Source organism: Equus quagga, chromosome 2 (assembly GCF_021613505.1).
Source record: "Equus quagga isolate Etosha38 chromosome 2, UCLA_HA_Equagga_1.0, whole genome shotgun sequence".
Classification (NCBI taxonomy): domain Eukaryota; kingdom Metazoa; phylum Chordata; class Mammalia; order Perissodactyla; family Equidae; genus Equus; species Equus quagga.
In genome coordinates this window covers 38,779,411-38,796,558 of record NC_060268.1, presented here as the reverse complement: position 1 = coordinate 38,796,558, position 17,148 = coordinate 38,779,411, and the positions used below count along the sequence as shown (strand labels likewise).

The window sequence follows — 17,148 nt, the reverse complement described above, 5'->3', positions numbered from 1 at the left end:
CGGCTGATGGTAGCTCAGGGCTAATCTTCCTCAAAATAAAAATAAATAAATAAAAAAGATGGCCTTCAATAAAGGAATGATTTACTAGGGTCATATGTGCATGGCAATATGCTGCTGGGTGCTGAGCATTATGGATGCAAAAAAGACAGTCTAGTCAAGGGAACAGGACAGATGCTTGTGAAAAGGTAACCATTGATAGTGGGCTGTGCGTTCCCAAGATGCCACCCAGCGGGGTGCAGGTGAAAGATTCCAAGGAATGTTCAGTGAGAGTAGGACCAGTTGACAAAGGTTTTAGAGTTGATTCCAGCTAGGCCTTAAACGAAGAGAAAGACTTTGAAGAGAAAGACTTTGGGGGCTGGGGGTAGAAGGGAAAAGAGGTAGGATTTCCAAGAAGGGACATTTCCGAGAAGGGACACCTGGCAGGAACAAAGGCAGGTTGCTCAAGGGGATCACCTTGCCGGCAACGAGGCTGTTTTCTTCTCTCTTCTCACCACAACTACTCCTGTAACGTTTTTTCCTTGGGCCTCGCCTTTCCTTTTTCACAGTTACCTTCTTGCTCGCTCATAAACACACTGGGGCGGCCACACCGGCGTGTGTGCAGGTTTCTGGGTGTTGCCTGTGAGCTTGGGTGCTGGGGTGCGGGATGTAGTTATCTGGAGTGGTGAGTGCACAGGGGCGTCTGAGGAACCCTCTGCCTCCGTCACGGGTGTTGTATGTGTAGAAGGGCCTGCTGTGCATCGGAAGGATGAGTGTTCTGAGCGTCGACTCAGAGCTTACGTGGTGGGACAGGACACCGCAAACCGACTATCTTCGCTCTTGCACGTCTGGAACGCCAAGCCTGCAAAGCCCAGAGTGGGCGGAGCCAGGTCCGGGAGGGGCGGGGCCAGGCTGCGGGGCGGAAGCTCACGTCTGGCGGCGGCGGAAGCGCGGCCTTTGCGGGGCAAGATGGCGGCGCCCAGGCGGTCTTGGAGCAAGTAGGTGGCTCGGCTGGAGGAACAGACGTCAGGGGACCCCGGCGGAGGGCTCTGTGCAGAGTGTCCAGTTCCTTTGTCGGAGCCTGCCCGAGTGTCTGTGGTCGGCACAGGAGCGGCCGCGGACTCTTCGGTGCGGAGATCTCGGGCATGGTCCCCCATCCACCAGCAACAAAAGCAGAGACTAGGTGATTTCTCTGTAGGCGTGGGTGGTCCAGGGGCGCCTGGGGGCAGTTGTGGGGCCCGACTGTGTACAAGTCTTGTGATTCTTTGGGGAAATTTTTTCCGAAGTATTTTATTCTTTTTGATGCTATTGTAAGTGGAATTTTTTTCTTAATTTCATTTTGTGATTGTTCTTTGCTAGTATATAGCAATGCAAATGAGTTTTATATATTGATCTTTTACAGCCCAAGATTTTTAATAATTTCAATATCTCTAGGCCAGGCATGTTCTCTCCAGTTTGATTATCTGCCTGGGTCCTGGTAGCATTTTCCTTAGTTCCACTAGGGTTGTTCCTGAGAGTTTTTATCGTCCACCAATTGTAAACAATCTAAGTTGGCAGTAAATATTGTTGCTAAGCTGATGACATCACGGAAGGCTAAATAGGGAGGAAATGGCGATAAGGTATGAATGAGGAGAAATGAGTTGACGTGAACCCAAGAAAAAAAAAGAGCCTTCTCTGATGCACAATAAGGAGAATAGGGGTTCAATTGCAGAGGGCCCATTATCTTTCTTCCTTTTAGGGGTGAATGAGAGGGAATCCCCACAGTGAAGCGGTGGAGATTCACACTGGGGAGGCAGCAGGGGTGTCAAGATGCTGTCAAGACCAAAGCCAGGGGAGTCTGAGCTGGACCTGCTGCGTTTCCAGAATCAGTTTCTTGCAGCTGGTGCAGCCCCAGCTGTACAATTGGTGAAGAAAGGAAGTAGGCGAGATGGCGACACTAACCCAAACCAAACTCCACTGCAGGATCATCGGGATGTAGTGATGCTGGACAGTGAGTGGCTGTGGGTGTGAGGCTGGGAGGCAGAAGGGGTACAGCCTCAGGGCCCCCTCCCGCTTCCTGATGTGGCTGGATTCTGCCCCATCATTATTTCAGACTCTGCATGGCCTCTCTTGCTGCAGCCCTATTTTTACATATGAAGAAACTGAGGCTTAGTGAGGTTAAATATCTTGCTCAAAGGGACACAGCTTGAGCCAGGGCCGCTTGGCAGCTGTCTTTCTTTCTTTGTTTTCCCTCTAGCTGGCAGTGTCTTCCTCGGAAGGTATGAGCCATCCTCACATCTGGGTTTTTTTCTTTCTCAGATCTCCCAGATTTGCCCCCAGCTTTGGTTCCTGCTCCCCCGAAGAGAGCCAGGCCCAGCCCTGGTTGTCCCTTGCCTGAACATGAGGACCCTGAAGAGAGGCTGAACAGGCATGATCAGCACATCACTGCTGTCTTGACTAAGATTATTGTGCGTCTCACCCTGGCTGAGTGGGACAACGTATCCTAGAGCAACAAAGATATTGGGTGGAGGTGGTGAGCTTTATGAGTAGAGGGTGATTCAGAAAGGTGAGACTTCTATGCCCTGTGCAGTCAGGTTGGAGGCTGGTTTAGAATCACTGGGCCCTGAGAAGCAAGGTGGGTTCATGACTCCCTAGAGTGAGGTTCTAGTCATACAGAACTGGGGTTGGTGGGATAGGGTCCAGCCTAGGAACATCTCTGTATCTTCACTACTTTGTGCTGTGTTGCTGCAGGAACGGGATACAAGTTCAGCGGCTGTGAATCTGCCTCTGCCCAGTGGCGTTGCTTTTCCTCCCGTATTCCATCGCTCACAGGGGAGACAGGTAGGCAGGGGTAACCTTAGGTGATGCCTAGGGTACAGCCTCATTGTGAATCTTCCCCAGGTTGATAATCTTAATGATGAGTACTTCTGTTGTTAAAGCAGTGTCACACTAAGTACTTCATAGGTATTATTTCATTTAATCTTCATAACAAGTGTGTAAGGTGGGTATCCTTATCTCCGTTTTTCAGATAAGGTAACAGAGACCTCCAAAAGATAAATAACTTGTCTAACACCACACATGTAATTGATAGAAGAGCTGGAAATCCAACCAAGTCTGTTAGACTTCAGGATCTGTGCTTCTAAAGAGCCTTGCTTTTTCTGAGGACTAGGGTTGTAACCCTGGGATACTGAATAAGTCTCTCTTATCCTTTTGTTCCAGTGACCTTGGTATAAAGAGATTAAGATGAGAATAGGATAATGAGCATCAGTCACCTGGGTTTTCTCTTTGTCGTATAGGGGAAGGCAGCAACGTCTGGTAAGAGAAGCATCTTTGCCCAGGAGATTGCAGCAAGGAGAGTATCTGAAGCCAGAGTCCCAGCAGTTAGAGAAGTTGTGTCCATCCTGGACCCACCAGAGGGTGAGCTGGGGTTGAAGAGGCCGGGGCTCGGACTTTTGGTAAGACACAATCGTAGAGTCACTTTGGATATGTCTTCCTGCCTCAAATATGAAGTGCATTTGAACCATCTAAAAAGAAAGGTGTCCCATATCCCCACTTAGAGTATTGCATATGGGTGGCTTGGGTCCACATCTGGGTCTTAGGTACAGAGAGCGGGCAGGCCATTTCTTGACCCTAGGGGAAAGGAAGGGGGTAGAAGTGTCTGGCAGAGACTAAAATAAAGATGTAGGCCAAGATTCCTTTAATGATACAAATTACTAGTGGAAGAACTGAGAGCAGGCCCCTAGAGGCAGGTGGCTTTCTAGACATTCCAGAGAAGAGTCAGAAAGTAGGATGTTTCTGAGGGAAACCTCATATAAGTCCATGGGGAGGATGAGTGGAGAGATCACCAACCCAACCCCAGGGTGTCTGGAGTCCTATGCCAGACCCATGGGGGTCTCTACTCTGTGCCTGGGAAAACTCTGGGCCTCCATCTGTCTCCAGGACTAATGGGGTTAGAGAAAGGGCCAGAAGGCCCAGTTGGGGTGAGGCGGTGAAACTGATCGTACACTTCTTCCAGGTGCTGTGACCTCTGAGGCACTCACACCTAGGGAGCAGGGCAACCAGCTTCCCTGTGGCAGCTCCAGCTTCCAGGGACCCCATCTGGTCACAGGGAAGGGGCTCAGGGGCCAGGAGGCTGAGCAGGAAGCCCAGACCATCCATGAAGAGAATGTAGCGAGACTGCAAGCCATGGCTCCCGAGGAGATCCTGCAGGAGCAGCAGCGGTTGCTGGCTCAGCTTGGTACGGGCACCTGGCTTTCCTGCCCAGACTGGGCTAGGAAGGGACTGCTACTTATGGAGGCAGGCTTACTGTGAGTGCCAGGCACTGTGCTGAGTACTTTAAAGATTTTATTTTTCCTTTTTCTCCCCAAATCCCCCCAGTATATAGTTGTATATATTGTTTAGTTGTGAGTCCTTCTAGTTGTGGCATGTGGGACGCCGCCTCAGCATGGCCTGATGACTGGCACCATATCCACGCCCAGGATCCAAACTGGTGAAACCCTGGGCCGCCGAAGTGGAGGGCGCAAACTTAATCACATGGGCACGGGGCCGGCCCCATGTGCTGACTACTTTAATGCATTATTTCATTCTGTCCTCAAACAGTTCCTGTGAGGTAGGTGGTACTAACCTCATTTACTTAAGAAAAGAAATGAGGCTTACAACTTTAAGAAATCCTCCCCCATGTCACACAGCTGGAAAGGAACACAGATGAGGTATAAACCCAGGTGCATCTGGTGTCACAGGTCCTGCTCTTAACCACTGTGCAGTGTATACTATACTACACTAGTGTGAGACACTATATTGTAGCTGTACTCCAGCACAGCTACAGTAGGTTCTGTTATATGATGCTATACTGTACCACGCCTCCCTCCTTGTTTCTCTTCACCCAAACGATAGCACCAACTCAGTCTTGTTCCAAACCGTATGTGGAGCAGAGTATATCTTAGGTTTTTAGTGAATATTTGTGCATAAATAAATTATCTGAAAGTGAGAGAAATTATTCTCTTTGGCTGTAGTCAACATTCCTTCATTTATTCCACAGCCACTTATTTGGGCCTCTGACCTGGAGCCAAACACAGAAGTGGGCAGAGGGACCTGGGCCAGGGAACTGTGAAGAGTGGAGGGAAAGGTGGGCACGCAGGTCTCAGTGACAGGTATGGGTCACTGGGGCCCCAAGAGAGCCCAGGGGGCTCAGATCAGGGCCGGAAAGTGGCTTGTCTTGGCCTTGGCACCTATAGGCAGGCAGTATTCAGCAGGTCTCAGGTCTATAGGAGGCTGGGGAGGATCTGCCCCCACCCACTCTCCCCGCCACCCTCTCCTCCAGATCCCAGCCTGGTTGCCTTCTTGAGATCTCGCAGCCGCACCCACAAGCAAGCAGGAGGGAAGGCTGCGGAGGAGCAGAGGCCAGGAGGCCCCTCTGTTGAGGTCACTGGAGAGGAGCCCGTTGTGCCAGCTCCTGCTACTGAGCCCAGGCGGGAAGATGAGCTGGAGCCAGGAGCCCCAGGTGTGGAGGAGGGGGAATAAAAGTAGAGGAAAGTATCCCGTCTCCTAGGCCTGGCAGAAAGGAAAAGGGAGAGTCTTCTCTGTCCTCTGACATCTAACGTTAATCCTCATTATTGCCTTGAAATCAATCTTCATTTGCTAATGCATATATTCTTCCTGCACATGCTTCCTGTTTTCTTGTCCTGTGACTGCTCTTTCTCTCTCCTCGCTGGTAAGAGGCAGCAGGGTGTGGTGGCTGAATGGCCCCCTCCTCTGGCAGACCGTCTGCCCCCTGCCTTTGTGGTAGCTGCCCCAGCTCTGGCTCCATCCATCCCACAGCTCTTTCTGCCTCTGCTCTCAGTATTGGGGGAAGATGGCAGGGCCAGGGCGATGGGAAAGGAAGAGTCTGACGCAGGTCTTACAAAGCAGAGAGGCCAATGGGAGCACTCATTTCCTAGGAAGTGGATTATTTTATTAGTGATTAACAAAAGAAGAAATTAAATTACGAGAGCCAGGAACCTTCTGCCCCTGGATGAGCTCCGGGCCTTCTGAGCAGGTTGAGTGGGGGTTGGGGTGAGGAAGGAGGAGGATGCTGTGGGTGTGTGTCTGTATCTTGCCCTACTAAAGCGGTGTAGCTCCCCCCTCATTGGACCCACTCTCCTCCTCCTTTAGAAGGTTGGTGCTAGAGAGAGGAGAATTATGTTTTCCCTGGTGTATGTGGTCCTCCCATCCCCCTCTCTTCTCTTCCTTACCTCCTTCTCTTCCTCTTTCCCCTCCCAACAAATCCTTGGGGTCAACAGGGGAGGGGGCTAGAGCCCAGGACTGGGTATGTTCTGCCATATCTGAGACATTTGTCCTGTTCCCGGGAGTTCCAGCCCCTGGGCTATGCCATTAGCCATAGCTGAGGGCAGAGACTGCTCAGACCCTAGGGCAGAGATGGATGCGGCAGCTACTGGGTGATGGCTGGGACCCCAGAGGATCAGTGAGCTGAGCCCCTTAGGGAATACTGCTCTGCTTCCGTCTCCCCAGCTCTGGCACTGCCCATGACCCCCCACAAAGAATGGCTGCACATGGACACTGTTGAGCTGGAGAAGCTCCATTGGACCCAGGACCTGCCCCCACTCCGGCGGCAGCAGACACAGGAGGTGAGGAGGGCCAACTGGCCTATGAGGGGTGGGTGGGGTAGAAGTGGGGCTGTGGCTCTTTTACCAGAACTTCTCTTCCCCCGAGCTTGAGAAACATCTCTGCTTTGTGCTCACTCTCCTCTCCCTGCCTCACCCCCAAGGCCAGAGGAGCCCCATTTCCAGTCAGAGGTAGAGTTAGGAGCTGTGTCCTGAGAGTCCTGGGATTAAAGGTGAGGAGTGGGTGTGGGGAAGTTGCTGCTGCCCTCAGCGCATGGTCCTCTTTCTCTCTTCATTAGAGGATGCAGGCCCGATTCAGTCTTCAGGGAGAGCTACTGGCCCCTGATGTGGACCTGCCCACCCATCTGGGCCTGCACCACCATGGAGAGGAGGCGGAGGTGAGGCATGGGACCCAGGGAGGACTGGGCAGCGCTCCTTGCTTTTCAGCCACGTGGAAAAGGACCTCTCCTCTGTTGCCTAGGACTCCTACGTGCTCTATTCCAGTTCATGGCCTTGCTGTCCATTCAGGTTCTTAGGCTCGAAGAAATCTTCTCGTTCCCTCACATTCCAGTCAGTTGCCAGAACTTGCTAATTTGCTGTCTGTCACCTCCCCATGATGCTTCCTAGATAACAGCCTTGCTCCCTCTTGTCTGCTCAATCTTCCACTCTCTGCCTTGCCATTCTGTCCCTCATGGGGCTGCCATACTGATTTCCTCTGGCCTGGCTCAGGCCATTCCTTGCCTTAGAAAGTTTCCTGGTTTCCCTCTGCACACAGAATACAGTCTTGGCTCCTCAACCCAGCAAGACAGGCCTTCCCCAGTCTGTCCCTGCTGACCCTACAGCTCGGCCTCCCTCACTCCTGCTGCCTTCCCGCCATATACACCCTGTGCTCAAGGACCTCCAAGGCTCGGTTCCTGAAGCCCGTTCTGGGGAATGCCTTTACTATTCCATGCTGGGCCCTCCAAGCTCTGCCCACCCACTGAGACTAGATCACGTTTCCAGGTCCCCCTTCTTTCTCTCCTGTTCTCTGGTTGCAAGTTAAACACCGATTACTACCTTCCTCCCAATCTGCCGTACGCTATGGTTGCTGGTATGCAAGTCCTATCTTCTGTACCAGTTGAAGGATCCATGGAGAGCAGAAGCAAGTGATAGTACTCTTTGTCTTCCCCTTGACACCTAACTCGGTTCCTGGCATATGTGGATTGTTGCATATTTGTGGGAGGGTGCTGCCCTGTGTCTTGGCTCCTTCTGACTTCTTGTCCCTGCCTCAGAGAGCAGGGTACTCCCTCCAGGAGCTGTTCCATCTGACGCGTAGCCAGGTGTCCCAGCAGAGAGTACTAGCACTGCATGTGTTGGCCCAGGTCATCAGCAGGGTGAGTGGACTGCTGGCCTGGTCCTGCCCCCTGACCCCTCACCCCCCAACCTTACCTCTTTCCACCTCCTGCCCTTTTCACTCTGGCTCACTAGCCCATACACCATGGGTCTGTGAGTCAGCCTGGGAACGGGGCAAGGCCAGGGTCAGAGGTGGGCAAGTAAATGGTTAGGACAAAGACTATAACTTCAGCATCTTCAACAAGGTTTTATCCTCCTGTCCCTAAGGCTCAGGCTGGTGAGTTTGGGGACCAGCTAGTGGGCAGTGTCTTGCACCTCCTTTTGGATGCTGGTTTCCTCTTCCTGCTGCGCTTCTCCCTGGATGACAGAGTGGATGGGGTCATCGCAGCTGCTGTCCGGGCTCTTCGGGCTCTGCTGGTAGCTCCTGGAGATGAGGTACAACAGGGATGGGAACGGGGCTTTGAGGCATCAGGGTCCCTACTCCTCCTGCCAGGCTTGCCCTCATTGCTGAGGCTTTGCCAGGCAGAGCAGGGATTGGGTAATCTCTAACCAGCATCACCTTCCTAAAGGCCCCAAAGCCCAGGAGCCTTACCTCTCTGTCCTTGGTGGATAGCTTCTCCCCTCTCCTCCTGGACCCATTTCCTGGCCTGACCCTTTCGTCCACTTCCCACCCTCACTCTCTTTCCTCTGGCAGGAGCTTCTTGACAGCACCTTCTCCTGGTACCACGGAGCTTTGGTGTTCCCTCTGATGCCCAGCCAGGAGGACAAGGAGGATGAGGATGAGGATGAAGAGCCCCCAGCAGAAAAAGCAAAAAGGAAGAATCCTGAGGAAGGAAACCGGCCTCCATCTGACCTGGCCCGACATGATGTCATCAAGGTAAAGGTGCTGGGCCAGCTGCCCGTGTCTCATGACCTTGAGGACAAGCACATGTTGCGCAAGAGGGGTCATCAAGGCCTGGGGCCCAGCTGCATTTGGCATTGGGTTTATCCCTCTTATCCTCAGGGCCTTCTGGCTACCAACCTGCTGCCTCGGCTGCGCTATGTGCTGGAGGTGACCTGCCCAGGACCTTCTGTGGTCCTTGACATCCTGGCTGTGCTCATCCGCCTGGCCCGGCATTCCCTGGAGTCAGCCACAAGGGTGAGAAAGAGAAGGAGGCAGGGAGTGGGCAAAGAGCATAGCTGGGCCTGGTCTTGACCCTCAGCCTCCCTACCTCCCCTCGCCTCCTCTCCCCCACAGGTCCTGGAGTGCCCTCGGCTGATAGAGACCGTGGTTCGAGAGTTCCTGCCCACCAGCTGGTCCCCAGTGGGGGTGGGGCCTACCCCTAGTCTGCACAAAGTACCCTGTGCTACTGCCATGAAACTACTTCGTGTCTTGGCCTCGGCTGGTAGGAATATTGCTGCCCGGCTGGTGAGCAGGACACAGGGCAGGGATGGGGGGCTCAAGACAGGGCTGGGTTGGGGCTAAGCATGGCTCCTGGACACTAGATGGTCTGTTCATGCCAGCTTCCTCTTCATATCTGTCCCAATTGCTTAGAATTGGCACAGAAACCACCAGGCAGGAGCTGGTCACCTGGAGCCTAGTGTATCCTGTAGGCCTACTCTGCTCTCATATGAAGGGGGGGTTCCCTGTTCCCTGGACCCAGACAAGAAGAGCCACATGCAGATAGGCACCCATCACCTGTAGCCAAGTAGCCCTAAAAAAGGTGCTCAGCAAACGCTTGCTGAAAGAAGGGGAGGACAGAGGGAGGAAAGGAAGGAAGGAGGAAGTGGGAAGGGGGAAGGGGGAAGGGATGGATGAGGTAGTTTCACCCTTGCCCAGATCTATGACCCTGCAGCACCAGAGGGGCCTGGAACAGGGCTGAGTTGAGCCAATCTCTGTAGTGAGAGAACCTGAGGCCTGAAACTTGGGACCCCCCAGCTGACCTTGATCCCCAGACTCTCTGCCCACCCCCAGTTAAACAGCTTTGATCTCCGGAGCCACCTGCGCCGCTTTATAGCTGAGCCACCCCAGGAACTGGCCTTGCCCCCGGAGGAAGCTGAGATGCTGAGCATGGAGGCCTTCCGTCTATGGGCCGTGGCCGCCTCCTATGGCCAGGGCAGTGATCTTTATCGGTGAGGAGAGGGGGGGTGGGTAGGCTCCTTCGCAGACCCCTGCAGTTCTGCCTTCACACCTAACCTGATGACTCAGCCTTGCTCGAGGTTTCAAGCTTGAATGGAGGCTGAGAATAAGGAAGAGGGGATTCTGGGAGGAATGAAGAGGGCTTGGTAGTCCGGACCAGCCCGGGGAAAGAGGAACAAAGCGGGATTAACCATGTTCTGTGCACAGCAGCATTGGTATCTCAGTGAAATTAGATTTAAATTCCCTCTTGGAGGGAAGCCTTGAAGGGCTACCTCCTTCCCTTCAGCCCCCAGCCTTCCTTCCCTCTTGAAGCTTCCAAGAGTACCCAGCGCTTGGCTCTCCCTCCTGCTCCTCCTCAACCAGCTGCAGATCCCTGGGCCGGGCCTTGCCTTGTATCGTACATCTCTATCTCCCTTCATCACTGAAGGCGGTAATTGTTCTCCCCCAGGGAGCTTTACCCAGTGCTCATGCAGGCCCTGCAGGCTGTGCCCAAGGAGCTCAACGTCCACTCCCCTCGGCCCCTGTCCATGCAGCGGATAGCCTCCTTGCTCAGTCTCCTCACCCAGCTGACCCTGGCAGCCAGCAGCACTGCCCCTGAGCCCAGCAGGTAGGTTACAGCCCTGAGCTGCCGGCAGGGACATCCTACTGGGAGCTCTGGGACAGGCAGGAGTGCTCCTCCACAGGGGGAGGGTCACTAGAACTTAAAGCAGAGTTGAGGCAGCCAGATCTCACTGCAGCCCCTTTTGGCACTTCTGTAGTGACCCTGCTGAGGCCAGTCTGTCGGCCACCCCTTCCTTGATCACTTGGACAGAGGTGTCTGGGCTCCAGCTTCTGGTGGAGCCATGTCTAAGACAGACCTTGAAGTTGCTTCCCAGACCTGAGATGTGGAGTGCCCTGGGCCTGGTGCCCACTGCCTGCCTGCTCTTCCTGGATGCCTACTACCAGGCCTGGAGCCAGCAGGTGAGTGCTGCCTGTCTGCCTCCCACCATGCCCTGGGTGCCCTGCCTCCATCTTACCCCTCTACCCTCCTCCCTCTGTGTCCCCCTCTCCACTCCTGCCTCCTCATTCCCACCGTTTCCTATTCTTCACCTTTCCTCCTCTTTTCACCTCCATATCCAGTGGAGCTTGCAAGGAGTTTATGTTGGTGGGGACCAGAGAACCCAAGCAGCAGATCAGCCTCCCTGGAGCCTTTATGCTCTCTCAGGACCCCTAGACAGTGGGTGCCAGAACAACCTCAGGCTCTTCTCTCCCTCCAGAAGGGTCAGAAGGCAGAAACCTCCAAACACTGGCTCTCTCGGGCTCTTAGAATCCTGGGCTTGGCCTGGATCTAGGAGAATGGGTATCTTGGGCCATCAGCTCAGTGAGCTCCTCGGTCCTCCAGCCAAGCTTGTGCCCAGGAGATTGGCTTCAGGACATGGAGCGCCTGTCAGAGGAGCTGCTGCTGCCCTTGCTGAACCAGCCCACTCTGGGCAGCCTGTGGGATTCCCTTGGGTATGTACTGTGTGTGTGGTTTGGGGCGGGGGGTCATGGTGGAGGGCCTTGGTGAGGAGATGGTGTCTCTCCTTGTGGAATTCCTGGGGCTCGCTCCCTAAGCCATCCCAAGTGGAACCCTTCAGCCTGAGGGAAACTTAGCAGGCCGCAGTTATGTCAGGCTCTCAGGAATGTGGGCGCTGGATTGCACAGCCAAGCGCCTGCTAGCCTTGGTCGCAGACGAAGCAGCTGTTTGCCAGCCCGGCACACATCAGGCCAGAGCTCCTCTCAGCTTCTCTGTTCTGCCTTCAGGCGCTGCTCCCTTCTCTGCAACCCGCTGTCCTGTGCTCCGACCCCTGAAACTCTCTCCAGCCTCGTGTCACTGGGCTGCACGGGAGGCCGCCCCGCTCTCAGTCTGGCTGGCTCAGCCTCCCCCTTCCCGTTCCTCACAGCCCTCCTCTCTCTTTTCAACACCCTGGCCCGGATCCACAAGGGGCTATGTGGCCAGGTGAGTCTTGGGCTCCTGGTTAGGGGCCAGGCAGGGGGCCAAGATGGCAGGAGTCAGAAGGAAGGGGCAGGGGGCGCCCCTTGGGGAAGGGAGGCCTTTTCTGCCAGTACCCACTTCTCTGAGTTTGTCTGGGGAGGAGGCAGCCACCTGGGGAGCCCCAGAAGGAATCAAAGTCACCTTTAGATCTAACAAGCTACCTTTTCCTCAGCTGGCTGCCATATTGGCTGCCCCAGGACTCCAGAATTACTTCCTCCAATGCGCGGCTCCTGTGACCGCTCCACACCTCACACCCTTCTCTGCGTGGGCCCTGCGCCATGAGTGCCACCTGCAGTACCTGGCACTCACCCTGGCCCAGAGAGCGGTGGGTGCCCCTGTCTGTCGATGTTGCCCCTTCCCCCCGCTCCATTATCCCCATCCTGCTTCTCTGAAGCCTGTGCTGCTTCTGGCAGACCACGCAGCCCCTGCTTTCCTCCAGACATGCCCAGGATTGGTGCCCTTCAGCATAGATCCCTTTGCCTATCTCTTCTTCCTTGCTGCTCTTTGCTTTGTCCTCTCTTCCCCTCACCCACCGCCATCCCCCGGTTGTTCTGTCCACAGGCAACACTCCAGCCAATGGCGGCCACAAATGCCACCCTCCATCATGGCATGGCCTTGGCCCTGCTGAGCCGGCTGCTGCCCGGAAGCGAGCACCTCGCCCATGAACTACTGCTGAGCTGTGTATTCCGGCTGGAGTTCCTCCCGTAGGTCCAGGGTTGGTGGCATCAATTCAGCCCTTTGAAGGGCTGCTGTGGTTGTTGACAGAGCAGCCCTGAATCTGGACCCGGGAGACCTGGGTTTCATTCTCTGTCTTCCATGGGTTACACTTAACCTGTCAGAGCCTCCATTTCCTCATCAGTGAAGCGAGGAAGAGGATAACCATACCGGAGAGTATCAGGGGACTTCAGTGTGACTGTATGGCTAAAAATGGTGTATAAACTAGCTGACCGTTACTCAGTGCTTACTCTTTGGTAGTCCCTTAAGTATTTGTCTGTATTTTAAGTATTTTACCTGTACCATGAGAGGGATATTATTATCATCCCCATTTTACTATGAGGAAACTGAGGCACAGAGAAGTTCTCTAAACTTGCACCTAGGCAGCTGGCTTTACTGTCCATCCTCTTAAGTGCTGTACACACTGCATGGAAGGTTATTAGGGGAACAGGGAGGAGTGGGATTGGACCTGGGAAGCTCTGGAGAGCACGCATGGCCTTCTGGGTACTGTGGTTCCAGCCCTCATTTTTGGCTTTTGGATTCTGTTACAGGGAAGGAGCATCAGGGGGTCCTGAGGCAGCTGACTTCTCTGACCGGCTGTCCTTACGGAGTGGCAGGGACCCTGGGTGTGAACGAGGGGCTCAGCTAGCTCAGGCCTGCCAGGACCTCTCCAGCATTCGCAGCTGCTACCTGACCCACTGCTCACCGGCCCGAGCGAGCCTGCTAGCCTCCCAGGCCGTGTACCGAGGGGAGCTACAGCGAATCCCAGCCCTGCTGCTCCCTGTGCCTAAGGAGCCACTGCTGCCCACTGACTGGCCTTTCCTGCCTTTGATTCACCTCTACCACCGGGCCTCAGACACCCCCTCGGGGCTCCCTCCTGCTGACACTGTGGGCACAGCCATGCGGGCCTTGCAGTGGGTGCTAGTCCTAGAGAGCTGGCGCCCCCAGGCCCTCTGGGCTGTACCTCCTGCTGCCCGCCTGGCACGGCTCATGTGCGTGTTCCTGGTGGACAGTGAACTGTTCCGGGAGACCCCAGTACAACGTTTGGTGGCAGCCCTGCTGGCCCAGCTCTGCCAACCTGAAGTCCTGCCAACCCTCAACTTGGATTGCCCACTTCCGGGGCTGGCATCTTTCCCTGACCTCTATGCCAATTTCCTGGAGCATTTTGAGGCTGTCTCTTTTGGGGACCACCTCTTTGGGGCTCTGGTCCTCCTTCCCCTGCAGCGTCGGTTCAGCGTCACCTTGCGCCTCGCCCTCTTTGGGGAGCATGTGGGAGCCTTGCGAGCTCTGGGCCTGCCTCTGACCCAGGTACTTTCTCAGTGCAGCAGAGCCCACCATGGGCATCGTCCTGGGCCTTGGGGGCAGTCCCGAGCAGTAGGCAGCTTTGGTGGGCCTCAGTTCCTTCTCTTACCTATGGGGGCCTTTGAGGAGATTAAGAGAATCCATGAAAAGGGTTTAACATAGTATCTGGCATGTAGTAGGTGTTTGTTATTATTAACAAGGCACAGCTCCTTGCTCACGAGCTGCTATAGTCTAGAAAAGATGTACTAAAAAACCAACGTTGTTCTAAATTGTTCGAATTCTAGGTGTTGAGTCAGGATTCAGAAAAGGCAAAGATCAAAGTGGGCTTCCCATAAGGAGAAGGCCTTGTGGCAGCAGGGGTTGATCTGGGCATTGAAGGTTGGGTAGATTTGGATTGTTGAGGAGGCAGGGTAGGATGTACCTAGTGGAATAGCATAAGCTGAAGCAGGAAGGAGTATGACACGGTGGGAGGCGGGAGGAGTCTAGCACAGATTTCAGTTTGGGAAGATGTTGGAAACAAGGCTAATGAAGTCTGAGAGGGCCTCATATATCAGGCTAAGGAGTTAAATTTATAAGCTGTAAAGAATTACTATTTTTTTAGATTTGTTTTTTAATTTTCATTATAGCTTATTTTGGTAAACTTATAAGTATTTTAATATATAAATACATTTAATATCTGTATATAAAATATACGTATATATTTTATATAAAAAACTAAAAAGAAAAAATATTTTTAAGAATTAAAAAAAAAGAACATTATAGTCATCCATAATCCCACTACCCAGTGGTAACCATTTTGATTTTGATTTACCTTTTTTTTTTTTAAAGATTTTATTTTTTCCTTTTTTCTCCCCAAAGCCCCCCGTACGTAGTTGCATATTCTTCGTTGTGGGTCCTTCTAGTTGTGGCATGTGGGACGCTGCCTCAGCGTGGTCTGATGAGCAGTGCCATGTCCGTGCCCAGGATTCGAACCAACGAAACACTGGGCCGCCTGCAGCGGAGTGCACGAACTTAACCACTCGGCCACGGGGCCAGCCCCTTGATTTATCTTTTTTATGTGCATATATATTTTTATAAAATTAGAATCATTGCATGATGTTTTCTTCATTTAACATGTAATAAGCATTCCCTACATCACTAAATATTCTAATAAATCAACATTTTTTATTATTACATAATCCATTGTGTAGGTATGCCCCAATTTATTTTATCAGAACCCCTTGGTGGGCAGGAAAGTTGTTTCCAATTTTTGCTATTTTAAGTGACTATGATAAACACCACACCATTGAACATAAACTTTAGCTCTATTTCTCTCATAATCATTTCTGCATGGGATTAAGAATAATTTTTTAGAAAGAGAATTACTGGTCCAAAGAACATGAACTTTTGAAAGGTTTGACAATATAATCAAGCAGTTAAACGTGACATTTTGAGTTTTAATTTTACGTAGATTAAACAGATGTGGTAGCCAGTAAAAATTCACAGCTTCTTCTCAGTTTCCCAGTGTCCCCTGCTTTCCAGCTCTTTAGTCTTTCACGTTGATCCTTGTGGCAGAGAGGGACACATGTCTGTGCAGGACCTGATCTCTGCCCTCGTGACTAGGTTCTTGTGACCATCAGCCACCCACCCTGCGTTCAGGTGATACACATTCCCACCTTCACCCAACGTGTCTCATTTCCCCTGTCACAGTTGCCTGTGTCCCTGGAGTGCTACACAGGGCCTCCTGAAGACAACCTGGCTCTCCTTCAGCTCTACTTCCGGGCCCTGGTTACTGGTGCACTCCGTCCTTGCTGGTGCCCCGTGCTCTATGCTGTGGCTGTGGCCCACGTCAACAGCTTCATCTTCTCCCAGGACCCAAAGAGCTCAGTAAGTTACATCCCCATCTCCAGAAGGAGGAAGGGAGCCTGCCGTGAGCTGCCTCTGGGGAGGAGGTGAGGGCTGGGCAAGGCCGGTGATGGGTACCAGCCTTTGGCCCAGTGCCACCTATCCCTGTTCTGCCTCTAGGACGATGTCAAGGCTGCCCGCAGGAGCATGCTGCAGAAAACTTGGCTGCTGGCAGATGAGGTACGTGGGGCACATCCTGGGGGGTGGGAGAGTAGAGGGTCTTGGGGGACAGAGATCTCAACAGGATCTCACTACCCACTTCATGAAGTTTCCTCCCTCTTTGCAGAGTCTCCGGCAGCACCTCCTGCACTATAAGCTTCCCAACTCTGCCCTCCCAGAGGGCTTTGAGCTATATCCCCAGTTGCCCCCTCTGCGTCAGCAGTACCTCCAGAGACTGACCTCAGGGATGCTCCAAAATGGGGGCTCAGAGACCTAGCATAGCTGCTGCAGATGAAGAGATGGATACGTTCTCCTGGGCTTCACCAGCAGATGCCTGGCCAGACAGAAGGACTTTGTGTCCTACGGGTGGGCAGGAGACAGGAGCAGAAGGCTTGCCTTCCGGGGAGTGGCTGTTTGAGCTTTTCTGGAGCAGGGTGAGCCCCACCCTTCTGTCCTGAGATCTGGAGCTCAGGATCTGGGGCTTCTGAGGGTCTGTGCTGGGAGTGAAGGGTGACTTAGCTACTTACCCCGTCTTGGGGATGAGACAAACTAAGTCCACCCTTCCTCCCTCTCCCCCTCCCCCGCCCCAGGCCAGGATATGTGAATGCTATAGCTATGCATTGAAATAAAAAAAATTTTTATCTCTTGGGAATCTGATTTGAACTGATTTCAGGTGTGTTGATTCAGGATCGGTATCAAGGGATGGGGGAGAAGTTGGACTACTGTGAGAGAGATGGGGGAGGAATCATGAGTGGGAGGTGAGAATTGAATCCACACTGGGACAATAAAAATGTGAGTCCCAGTTCTGGAGTGGAGCCAGCCCAGGGCAGTGCTCTTGAGAATAGGGTGCCTTCTCGAAGGGCTCTCAGCAGTCCCCTTGGGGTATAGGTGTCCTTAATGAGGTCAGCATCTTGTCTTCTTGTGGTCCCCTATTTCTATCAACTGCCATCCTGGGACATGAAGAAGCCAAAAATGAGACTGGTGCAGTGGCTGTTTGTCTTAATCTGTTTAGGCTGCTGTAAGAGTGCCATAGACTGGGTGGCTTATAAACAACAGAAATTTATTTCTCA

General features: G+C 53.1%; 1 protein-coding gene across 1 annotated transcript; it reads left to right on the top strand.

Moving 5' to 3' along the window:
* The first annotated feature begins 946 nt into the window (after positions 1-946).
* Positions 947-16,730, top strand: RPAP1 (RNA polymerase II associated protein 1). The gene is made up of 25 exons (XM_046654522.1): positions 947-1,159; positions 1,715-1,966; positions 2,275-2,423; positions 2,707-2,796; positions 3,252-3,372; positions 3,971-4,192; positions 5,276-5,455; positions 6,463-6,578; positions 6,854-6,952; positions 7,826-7,927; positions 8,154-8,321; positions 8,581-8,763; positions 8,890-9,024; positions 9,124-9,294; positions 9,841-9,998; positions 10,454-10,612; positions 10,764-10,965; positions 11,387-11,496; positions 11,788-11,983; positions 12,192-12,344; positions 12,581-12,723; positions 13,285-14,041; positions 15,725-15,901; positions 16,040-16,099; positions 16,206-16,730. The coding sequence occupies exons 2-25, from the start codon at positions 1,786-1,788 to the stop codon at positions 16,353-16,355; spliced, it is 4,182 nt and encodes a 1,393-aa protein (XP_046510478.1). The 5' UTR covers positions 947-1,159; positions 1,715-1,785; the 3' UTR covers positions 16,356-16,730.
* The last annotated feature ends 418 nt before the right edge of the window (positions 16,731-17,148 follow it).

What these genes read in the sequence shown, in the direction of transcription:
- RPAP1 (XM_046654522.1), top strand. Translation starts at nt 1,786, where the DNA reads ATGCTGTCAAGACCAAAGCCAGGGGAGTCTGAGCTGGACCTGCTGCGT. An exon ending in GCGGTTGCTGGCTCAGCTTG is followed by an intron (nt 4,193 to 5,275) that starts GTACGGGCACCT and finishes CCTCTCCTCCAG; the next exon opens with ATCCCAGCCTGGTTGCCTTC. An exon ending in ACCATGGAGAGGAGGCGGAG is followed by an intron (nt 6,953 to 7,825) that starts GTGAGGCATGGG and finishes TCCCTGCCTCAG; the next exon opens with AGAGCAGGGTACTCCCTCCA.